The sequence below is a fragment of the Phaethon aethereus genome (assembly GCF_964289735.1).
Source record: "Phaethon aethereus genome assembly, chromosome: 3".
Lineage (NCBI taxonomy): Eukaryota > Metazoa > Chordata > Aves > Phaethontiformes > Phaethontidae > Phaethon > Phaethon aethereus.
In genome coordinates, this window is record NC_138576.1 from 292,988 (window position 1) to 303,712 (window position 10,725).

General features: G+C 74.8%; 1 protein-coding gene across 1 annotated transcript; it reads right to left on the bottom strand.

Annotated features, from left to right (window-relative positions):
• Positions 1 to 1,255: 1,255 nt before the first annotated feature.
• Positions 1,256 to 10,384, bottom strand: DPYSL5 (dihydropyrimidinase like 5). The gene is made up of 12 exons (XM_081998405.1): positions 9,989 to 10,384; positions 8,187 to 8,345; positions 7,261 to 7,440; positions 7,097 to 7,165; positions 6,823 to 6,867; positions 6,553 to 6,628; positions 5,422 to 5,578; positions 4,564 to 4,705; positions 4,042 to 4,184; positions 3,750 to 3,957; positions 2,312 to 2,480; positions 1,256 to 1,436 (listed from the first exon to the last, which is right to left on the bottom strand). The coding sequence occupies exons 1-12, from the start codon at positions 10,247 to 10,249 to the stop codon at positions 1,351 to 1,353; spliced, it is 1,695 nt and encodes a 564-aa protein (XP_081854531.1). The 5' UTR covers positions 10,250 to 10,384; the 3' UTR covers positions 1,256 to 1,350.
• Between the last annotated feature and the right edge of the window lie 341 nt (positions 10,385 to 10,725).

Sequence of the window (10,725 nt, forward strand, 5' to 3'; positions counted from 1 at the left end):
CCCCACGCGTGTCTCCGTGTCCCCAGGGCAGGGCTGTGGATGCTCCCAGCGGCCTCCTGGGCCCCGCGCGCCCCCAGGGCCGCAGCCGCGGGGACCCGGCCCGCTGGCCACGCACCGGAGCCGGTGCTGCCGCGGCAGCCACGTGCCGGCGGCTCGGCCCGGGACGTCCCGCAGGGGCGGGGGCTGACCCGGCACGTCTGTGCCCACACACGCGTGTACCCGCACGCGTGTACAGCGCCAGACACGCGCGGGGGGGCCGAGCCCCCCGCCCCGGCAGCCCCACCCTGCCGGGGGCACCGTGCCGGGTGGCAGCGCGGTGGGGACGACGGGTGGAGGTGCGGGAGGGGCGTGGGGACGGTCCCGGACCCCGGCGGTCGGGCGCTGCCGAGCCCCCCGCGCGCCCCACCCCGGCCCGGCCCGGCCCCCCGGCCCCCGGCCCCAAGCAGGCGTCGAGCCGGGCGCGGTGAGAACGGTCTTTAATGAGCAAACAGAAACGTGCTGCGGGTTCCTAAAACGGCCGACACGCAACTACCCGGGGGCGGGCGGGACCCCCGCGCGGGGCTGCGCCCGCCCGGCCCCGCACACCTACAGGGACCACCGTGGGGAAGGGTGCACAAGGGACGACTCACATCTGACACGACCCCGGGGACGGCTGGGGAGGGGGCGGCTGGGCCGCGCGCCCCGCCGGCGCCCGCCGCCGGAGCCCGGGAGCGTCGCCGGCCCCGGCGGCCCCGTGGCGCGCGAAACCGGCGGCCGCCGTCGCGCAGGCGCGGGGGCGCAAGGCGCGGGGGTCCCCGCGTGCCCGCGGGCGTGCGGCGAACCTCCCGCGGCGGCGAGGGAGGGACGCGCGCGCCTGCGCACGCGTGCGGGCAGCTGCCGGCACCGCGCTCGTGCGGGCGCGCGCGTGCCGCGCCGCCGCCGGCCGCCGGGGCGCGGGCAAGGGGCGCGGGCGTCCCGCGTGGGGGGCGCAGGGCCGGGGGGCGGCCCAGCGGCGGGAAGGGCGGGAGGGGGGTGGGGGTCCCTGCTTCTCCCCTAACGCTAGTGACACGAACCACTCCGGAGGATTTCCACGTGATGCACAAACAAGTCAAAAATTCACTGATCCAAACCCGACGTGCAAACAGAAAAGGGCCGGGGCCGGCCCGCCCGCCGCCCCCGTGCCCTCCCGCCGGCCGGGCCGCGGCCCCCGGCCCGCCGCTGCCGGCTCACGCCGCCGGCACGGCCCCGCGGGCGGGCCGGGGGCCGGGCAGGGCCCCCCGCTGCGAGGGGAGCCCCGCCGGAGCCGGGGCCCCGGGGGGAGGCGGCGTGGGGCCGGCGCCTGGTCCTCAGTTGGGGGACAGGTCCCCGGCTCTACCAAATGCCGCTCGACCGGCCTCCGGGGGGAGCGAGAATCCGGGCCGAAGCTCGCTTTGGAACGTGGTCATCGATCTGAGAACCTGCCGGACAGACGGACGGACGGGCGTCAGGGCGGCCGGGGCGAGAGCCCGACGGCCCCCCGCCCCCCCTGGCGCGGCCGGTGGCCCCGCCGCCGGCACCACGGGGACAGCGTGTGCTCCGTGTCCCCCCGGCTGCCCCGCTCCCGCCTCAGCTCTGCTGCACGTGGTGGGTGAGCACCGGTGCCTCGTGCCGCACCAGCCACGCTGGGACCGACGCTCGCAACCCCCCAGCCCCCGGCATCCCTCCCTGGGGGGTCAGAGCGGCCACGGCCCCACCGGGAGCACGGGGTGGGGTGCCAGCGTGGAGCATCACCCAAGGCTGCCAGCCTTGGCACGGCCAGCACTGAGCTGCGGTGAGCGCCGGGAGCACGGAGCACCACGGCCAAGGGAGCAGGATGCAGCCAGCCCCGCTCCCGCCCGAGCACGGCACACGACGCACCCCGGTCCAGCGCAGGGCAGCACCGCGACGGCTGCCGGCAGGGACGGCGGGCACCCACCAGAGCCGTGGGGATGCCCCCCATCCGCCGGTCTCGCTGCCGGGGACGAAGGCGCCGCTGTGGCCCGTCACAACGCACGCGCCGGCTCAGTCCTGCCCGCCATGGCCCCCCGGCTGTCCCCTGCCCGGCACGGACCCCCACCGGGCGCAGCCACGCGACGGACGGCGCATGGAGGGATGGCGAGGGCTGGGGCTGGGGTCAGCTCCCTACTCTGCCGTGGGAGCACCGGGGTGGCACAGCCCCCTGCCCGGGAGAAGGGGGGTTGTACCCTGGGGTGATGCGGGGACACCCTGGGGTGGTGAATGCCTGGCTGGTGCCGGAGAGCCGCCGGGTGCGGGGCCAGGGCTGCCGGGACCCTCGCTGCGGCCCCGCTCTTACCGGACAGGCTGAAGCTGGACTCGTGGAGGTCCCTCATGCCCCCGTGTCGCGTGGCGGGCCGGGTGGGCGTATCGGCCAGGGGCGTCCCCGTCTCTTTTTTCCCGGCATGCACAACCACGGCCACGTCCCCCAGGTACGGGGTGCGATCCACACCCCGCAGCTTTAAACTCTGCCGGAAGGGAAAGAAAAAGCAGAGAGTGCATCAGCCTGGGCGGTGCCGCGCCGTGGCGGGCCGGGGGCTGCGGCCGGGGCGCGGGGGGAGCACGGGGGTGCCCCATGGCGCGAGCGGGGTTAGGGGTGCCTTACAGCGGGGTGCGGATCAGCCGGGCGTAGCGGGGAAGGGGGCCGGGGCAGGCTGCGGCACGGGGAGGGGGCTGCGGTGTGGGGAGGGGGCTGCAGCTGGGGAGGGGGCTGCAGCTGGGGAGGGGGCTGCAGCTGGGGAGGGGCACCGAGCGGGCCGCGGGGCTCCCGGTGCAGGAGGTGCCGGCGCGCAGCGGTGCCGGGGCAGGGGCTGGGGAGGTGGGTGACCCCGGCGGCACAGCCCCTCGCCCCCGTCCCGCCGGTGACGCCAAGCCGACCCCCGCGCAGCGAGGCGCTGGCAGGCGCGCAGAGCGGCCCGTGCAGACGCAGCGGCAGGACCCTGCCCCGCGTCCCCCGGCCACACGTGGCTCCGGCCGGGCACCCCGGCACTGGGCACTGGCTTCCAGCTCCCCAGGATGGCGCCGGGGCCCCCCCACCCGTCCCCGCCTTCGCAGCCCCACATCAAGTCCCCCAGCGCATCCCCCACGGCCGGGCAGGCGCCGGTGAAAGGCGCAGGGGCCGGAGTGGTCCCCGGCGCCGGGGTCTGCCGGAGTGCCTGGGCATCACAGGGGACAGCCCCGGGGCCCGCGGGTGCAGAGGGGGTGGCGGAGTGGTGGCCCTGCAGCCCAGGGGCCGCGTGCCCCCGGCCCTTCCTGTCACAGCCACGCGTGTCCCTGCCCCGGTGCACATGGGGCCACCACCGCTGGCCACAGAAGGGCACAGGGGTGACCGTCCCCAAAGCCTCTGCACCGCCGGCACACGGGCAAGGGCCCGGGGAAGGGCCAGAGCTGGGGGGAGATCATCCATCATGCACCCACCCGCAGGGACCCCACTGCCGGCGCTTGCCCCCGGCCGGGCACTGCAGCTGCCGTCCTCACCCGTCGCCGGCATGAGGCACGCCGCGCTCCCAGCACGTGATGCTCTAGAGCGGTACTGACCGCGGCATGGTGTGATGCAGCGTGGCACGGCACTAGGCGGCACAGACCCATCCTCCCAGTACCGTCAGCGCTGACCCGCGCCGCTGGGACCACCGTGGCCACCGCCTCCCTCGCCCCCTCCAGCAGCTGGGAGCCAGGCACGGCGCAGCCCGGCCCCACGCCGTGGCACGGCACCGGCACAGCCCCCGCCACCCCCCTACCTTCTCTCGCTGCACCAGCTTCTTGTAGACGGAGTCCGGGAAGGAGCGGAGCGGGCAGAACTTGCCGGTGCCCTCAGCACACATGAAGACGCCGTTCTCGTAGACCACGCGCCCACGGCTGATGGTGACCAGGGGCACCCCGTGGCACCGCATGTTCTCGTACAGGTTGATGTCCCCACCCTGCACCTGGGTGCTGGCTGAGATGGTCCTGGGCGGGGGGACGGGGCGGTGAGCGGGTGCCCGGCAGCACGGGGAGCCCCCTCTCCGGCTCCCCCCCGCTGGCTGCACCTACTTGGTGGCCTCGGGGTCCCAGACCACGACGTCGGCGTCGGCCCCGGGGATGATCCGGCCCTTGCGGGGGTACAGGTTGTGGAGCTTGGCGGCGTTGGAGCTGGTCACGGCCACGAAGCGGTTCTCATCCATCTTGCCGCCGACCTGCCGCCGGAGCGGGGCCGTGAGGATGTGCCGGGCCGCATCCCGCCCCAGCCCCGCAGCGCTGCGCGGCCGCCTGCGCCCCATCCCTCGCGCTCTGTGCCACGCACCCCGACACCCCCAGGCACCTCGGAGGGGGCTGCTGGGGCCGTGCCCCTTGCTGGGACCCACTGGGTTGCACCGGGGAGCACCTCGGCCACCCCCGTGCCGGAGGGCAAACACCCCACGGGGTGTCCTGTGGGTCCCGGGGAAAGGGCCCTCCTGCCCCAAAGCTGGCGCAGCTCAGCCCAAGCCGGACCCGCTGCCGAGCCCCCCAAGAGCCGGGGTGGGCAGCCCCGTCCCGGGGGTGCCGGGGGCAGGGGAAGGGTGCGGGACCCCGTACCACGCCTCGCTCCCAGATGATGTTCATGCGGTCCTGCACCCCGCTGACGCCGTGGGGGATCTTGGTGAAGTCCTCCTTGCCCATGGCTTTCTGCTTGGTGCTGAAGGGCCGGTGGTCGGAGGCCACGACGTTCAGCGTGTCGCTGCGGGAGGACGGGGCAGCGCGGCTGATGGCATGGCCGGGGCGGCTCGGCCACAGCCAGCCGGCGGCGGGGCAGGCGGCCGGGAGTGGGGTGCCTGGGGAGCTCAGCACCCAAGGAATGGAGCATCCATGCAGTGGGGTGCCCGGGGAGCCCAGCACCCAGAGAGCAGGGTGCCTGGGCAGTGGGGCTCCCACTCTGTGGGGTGCCTGGGGAGTTCAGCACTTGGGGAGTGAGGTGCTTGGGGACTGGGCACCCACACAGTGGGGTGCCTGGGGAGCAGGATGCCCAGGGAACGGGTTGCTCGGGGACCTCAGCACCCAGGGAACGGGGTGCCTCGGGAGTGGGGTGCCCAGGGGTTGGGGCACCCATGCAGGTGCTCAGCAAGTGCTTGGGAAGTGCAGCACCCACAGAGCCCGGTGCTCAAGAAGTGAGGTGCCGGGGACGTGGGGTGCCCGGGGTCTAGCCCAAGGAGGGGGTCCCCAAACAATGGGGTGTCTGGAGAGCATGGCACCAGGGGAGCAGGGTGCCTGGGGAGCAGGGTGCCAGAATGTGTGGCGCTGGGGTGACAGGGCAGCCGGGAGCAGGACGCCCGGGCATGCCGGACACCACGGATGCCCGGAGAGCACCGGCAAGAGTGGCAGCTGGGGAGGGGGTGCCGGGGAGCCCGGCCCATGGGGAGGGGGTGCCCAAGGCGCGGGGTGCCCGGGGTGCCTCACTTGGCGAGCAGGCTCATGAGGTAGGCGGAGGTGTTGGTGTCCAGGCGCAGCGGCGGCACGGTGACGTAAGCGGCGGCGTGGAACCAGTCCTGGTGGTAGTAGTGCAGCCCGGTGAGCGTGGCGTGCGCCGTGGTCGTCTCTGCGTACACCACCTTCCCTGCCGGGGTGGAGGCACACGCGTGGGGCTGGGGGCAGCAGGGCGGGTGTGCAACGGCGGGGCGTGCATGGGCAAGTGTGCAAGGGGCACGCGTGTGCTCTGCCTGCGTCGGTATCTCTGCAGGCAGCGTGTGGCCCCGTCTGGGCATGAGCCCCATGTCCATGTGTCTGCCCGTGTGTACACGTGCGCGCACGTCTGCGTCCCGTGTCTGTGCAAGCGGAGCTGCAGGTGGCCTGTGGCTGTGGGCCCACGTGTGCACACGTGTCCAAGGGCACATCCCCACATGCACGCATGCGTGCTCCCGCGTCCGTGTGTCTGTTCCTGCCTGCATCCCTGTCCACGCAAGAGCCCGCGTGTCTCTGCGTGTCCACAGCCCCGTACCTCCCGTGTCGTGCGTGCCCACACCTCTGCACGTGACGCAGCCCCGCATGCGCCCATGTCCATGCCCCTTCAAGCCCGTGGCCTTCCCGGTGCCCACGTTCACCCTGCGCGTGCGTCCGTGTCCACACACGTTCCCACCGTCCACGCGTGTCATGTCGGTGTGCGCCCGTGCCCCCGTCTGTGCCCCGCGTCTGCGGCCCCGCATGGGCTCCCGCCTGCGTGCGCACACCCCGCCTGCCCCGGCGCCTCTGCCCGCGGCCCTGCGTGTGCCCACGCGTGTAGGGAGAGCCCGCGCTGCAGGGGGCGGAGCTACAAGGCCAAGGGGCGGAGCTACAAGGCCAAGGGGGCGGAGCTACAAGGCCGGGGAGAGCCGGCGCTCCGCCTGCAGAGGGCGTGACCAGAGGACGGAGGCGTGGCCAGGAGGAGAGTGGGCGGGGCCAGCGGGCTCCCACCTCACGGCCACGATCCCGGGGGAGAGATGGGGGTTTTGCCCCAGTGGGGCCAGTCCCTCCCCAACGCTGGGTCCGGGACCCACGCGGGGGGGGCACGTCCTGCCCCACTGCCAGCCCAGGGGTGCCCGCCGAGCCCCTTACCTTGCATCTTGGCGGCGGCGATGACGTCCCCCGCCGACATGCTGGAGACGTTCACCAGGTAGACGGGGCAGTGGGTCTGCAGAGAGGGGGTCAGTGCCACCACCCCCATGGAACCGGGGCGCCCACCCCCAGATGCAGCGAGGGGGGATGGCCACCGCGCTCTGGCACGGCCGCGTGCCCCGCACCCAGCTCGCTCGGGGAGGGGGGACCCCCGTCGCGGACCCTCGGCGGCGGGGCTCAGTCCTGGCCGCCCAGCTCGGGACCACTCACCCTGTTGGCAATGGTGATGACGCGGTGCGTGGCCTCGGCTTCCAGCTGCGGAGAGAGCTGGCGGTGAGAGGCGTGGCACGGCATGGCAAAACGCCCCGGCCAGGGCACGGAGCGTGGTCGGGGCCGGCGGCACCGATGGGTGGGTGGTGAGAGGATGGGTGTGCAAACGGGTGTGCGGATGGCACAGGCGGGTGCACGGGCTGTGCCAGCTATGAGGATGCCCCGGAGCGTCCCAGCCATGTGCGGTGACTTGGGGATGCCAACAGCCACCTACCTCTTCGGGCCGGCTGATCTCAATGCCCTCCGGCCCCGTGATGCCCAGCTCCAGAGCCTCCTTCGCTCCCTGGGGAACCGGGGGGGGACACGTCAGGGCGGGGGCGACGCGGGGGGCTGTGCCGCGCCCATCGCTGCTGGGCACCCCTCGTCCCCAGCGCTCACCTCGGCCACCAGCTCGCCGTTCTCGGCGTGGACCCGGGCGATGGCCCCGAAGTCGCGGCAGGCCCGGAAGACCTGGTAGAGCTCGCTGTCCCGCAGCATGTACAGGTCCTTGTAGGTCATGAACATCTGGAAGGAGTTCACCCCCTTCTCCCGCACCAGCATCTCCATCTCCGCCTTCACCTGCGCCAGGATGGGGGGTCAGCACGGTGAGGGGGACACGGCGGCTCTGGGGTGCAGGGGGGACCCACTCGCCTCCCGCCGTGGGGCAGGGACCGGCGCTTCCCCCCAGGGTGATCTGGGGAGCGAGAGATGCTGGGGGGGAGCGGGGGGGATTTTTCTCGCCGTGTCGCACCGTGGCCTGGCCCTGGCCCGGCCGGATCCCCAGCGTGCCGGTGCTGGGGTGCGCCCCGGCGTGCACCCGCTCCATCCCCACCCGTCCCCTGCTCTGCCCGGGGGGAGTCCGTCCGGCCCATGGGGTACGCAGGGGCCGGGGTCTCCCCGCGGCGTGGCCGGCAGCAGCCCAGCTCAAGCCGGGCCTGATCCTGCCCCGGCGGCTTCGGCGGGGCTGAGCGTGCCATGGGACGGGGTCTAGGCGCCAGGCAGGGCCAGCCCCCATGGGGGTCACGCCTCAGCATGGGGTCTCCCCCAAAGCTGGGACCGCCGTGCCCGGTCGCCCCGGTCCCCTCCACGGAGCGGCAGCAGCTTCCCCGCCCCGGCAAGGGGCTCAGCCCCACGGGGACCCCCTGCCCCGCTGAGCCCGGATCAGGGCAGCTCAAAAGGCAGCCTGGGGGCTCAGCCCAGCCCACCCCAAGCAGCAGCTAATGGGATCGGCGGGGCCGGGAATTAGCCGCGGCCGCGGCAGCTGCTCCCGGGCACCGGCTGTGCCGGGGGCCGGTGCCGCGCCGTGCCGGCAGAACCGGGCTCACCTTGGGCGCCCACCAAGTGATGCCCATGTGCAGGGCGTAGTCGCAGCAGACCTTGGGGTCGGCCAGGCTGCGGCACTTCTCGTAGGCGTCCAGCAGCGAGGTCTCCTTGTCGGGCAGGACGTGGCCGATGATCATCGTCGTCCCCCCCACCAGGGCTGCCTGCGGGTTACGGGGACAGCGGCGGTGGGGGGCAGGACTCGCCCCGCCGGGGAACGGCCCCTGGGGCCCACGGTGCTGCCCACGCCGTGGGGTGGCGCGAATCCCGCCCGGCTACGAGCCGGGCCGGGCCCTGGGTGGCCGGGCTGGGACAGCCACGTCCCGGGCACGGCGTTGCCCGCGGGCAGGTGGGGAGCGCGGGCTGGGCCCCACCGCAGGCAGGGAACCCCCCCAGCACCCTGGGGTGCAGCCGCCCCCCACGGCGCCCTGGCCCTGCCCGCGGCTGCCGGGTTGCAGCAGCACATCTGGGGGCACGACACATCTGGAGGGCCCCATCCTGCCGCCCGCCGGGGCACGGACGGCCCCCGCCAGCACCAACCGCGGGACTTGGGGCGCCAGGGGAACGCCCGGCCCTGGCTGCCCACGGGCCAGGGCAGGCAGTCCCCGCAGCCCCCCCCGCCGCCCCCCGCACGGGGCCCGATCCGGGGTGGGGCCGCCCAGCCCCGGGGGCCGCAGGTAGAGCCCCGCCGCCGCGGCACGCGTGGGCAGCAGGACGGGCGCCATTGCGCCCAGCGGCGTCCCCGGCTCACCCGGCACGGCTAATCCCCAAAGCTCCTTTACCGATTGGCCCTCGTGGGCTGGCCCGGGCCGGTGGCGCAGGCGCGGTGCTGCGAGGCAGCCTGCCGGGACAGCGACGGGCAGCAGCCATGGCACGGCGTGCCTGCGCTGGCTGCACCGGCCCTCCGGCACATCGCCGTGCCCCTCTGGGCCCCTGCTGTGCCGTGGCACGGGGCCTGGCCCAGCCCCCCAACCCCGCTGCTGCGGCAGCCGTGGCAGAGCCAAGCCCCCTGCCCAGGGATGCTGGGCACCCCAGGGCCAGGCACGGCCAGCACCGGCCCGGCACAATGGCTGCTCTGTGCGGGGTGCTGGAGACAGGCAGCCCCGGCGCCGCCCGGGACAAGCCTGCCCCGGCCCCTTCTCACCCCCAGGCAGCGGCACCCGGCGCACGGCACCGCCGGCCCACGGCCATGCCCTGCGGCCCCGAGCCGGGCTGGCACCGCAGGGCGTCCCCGTGGCAGCCTCGTGGCTGTAGGCGCCTCTGGCCGAGCCAGGCCCCGGCTTGCCTCGCCCCGGCCTGGGGCAGCGGGACGAGCGTCCCCCGGGCAGGGTCCGCGGGGCACCGCAGGAAGGGGCATCTTTCCCCCGCTGCCCCGTGCCAGCGGCGTCGGCTCGCAGCGGGGAGCCACGGGGTGAGGGGTCCCGTGCTGGCACAGGGTGCCACGGCCCCAGGGAGGAGGATGCTCAGAGTGAGGGGACCACGGATGGGGACATGGGGACAGGCGGTGCCGTGCCAGGCTGCCGGGGAGCCGCCGCAGCCGGCTGCCTGCGGTGCCAGGCCAGAGACCCTGCCCACATCGTGCAGCTCCCGCCGGCGGGGCTCGGCCGCCGAACGCTCTCACCTGCCCGGCATCCCCCCTGGCTGCGGATGCTCCACGCCGAGCCCTGCAGCAGCCGCCGGCACCCCGGGCTGCCCACCCCGGCTCCCCGAGCTGGGAGCAAACCCACCCGCCGGGGGCTCGGGGTGCGGGCAGGGCGTGCAGGCAGCATGCCCGGGGGCCGCAGGGGGGACCGCGGCCGGGCGGTACCTTGGTGCCGTGGTAGAAGTCATCCACGCAGGTGGCGTTCATGAAGGTCTGGTGGAAGTGGGTGCTGGTGTCGATGCCGCCGGGGATGACGAGCTTGCCGGTGGCGTCGATGACCTTGGCCCCGCCGGGGATCATGAGCTCGCGGCCCACTTGCTGGATGATGCCGTTCTCGATGTAGACGTCCGCCTCCACCGTGCAGTCGTCGTTCACCACCTTCCCTCCCTTGATGAGGATCCGCATGGTGGCCGCGTTGGCGAGCATGGCGCTGCGGGGGCAGGCGTCAGCCCCGGGGCGGCCGCAGGGTGCTGCCGGCCCGCGCAGCCCCCCGGGGCCGGTGGGGGCTCACGCCCATAGCCCACCCTGGGGGGTCCCGGGCTGGCACGGCGCTGCTGCCGCAGGGGCGAGTCCCCCTCCTCAGCACGGGGACGCGTTGCAGGCAGGCAGGCAGGGCTCCGGGCAGCCCTGCGGCTGCGCATCCACCATGCCCATCCCCGCTCCAGGCCGTGTCAACACTGGATTATCCCGGGAAATCCGCGGGGAGGGGGGCCCTGGGCTGCCGCCCTGCTGAGCCCCCCGGCTCTGGTGACCTGAGCCTGTACCCTGGCCAGCGCTGCCCACCCTGCGGTCCCCGCACCCGGAGCCGGCCACGGAGTGGGGCTGCTGGACCCCCATCCCTGCCAGCCCCACGTGCTGCCCCCCCTCGCTCCCCCCGGCAGCCGGTTCCGCGCGTGCCAAGG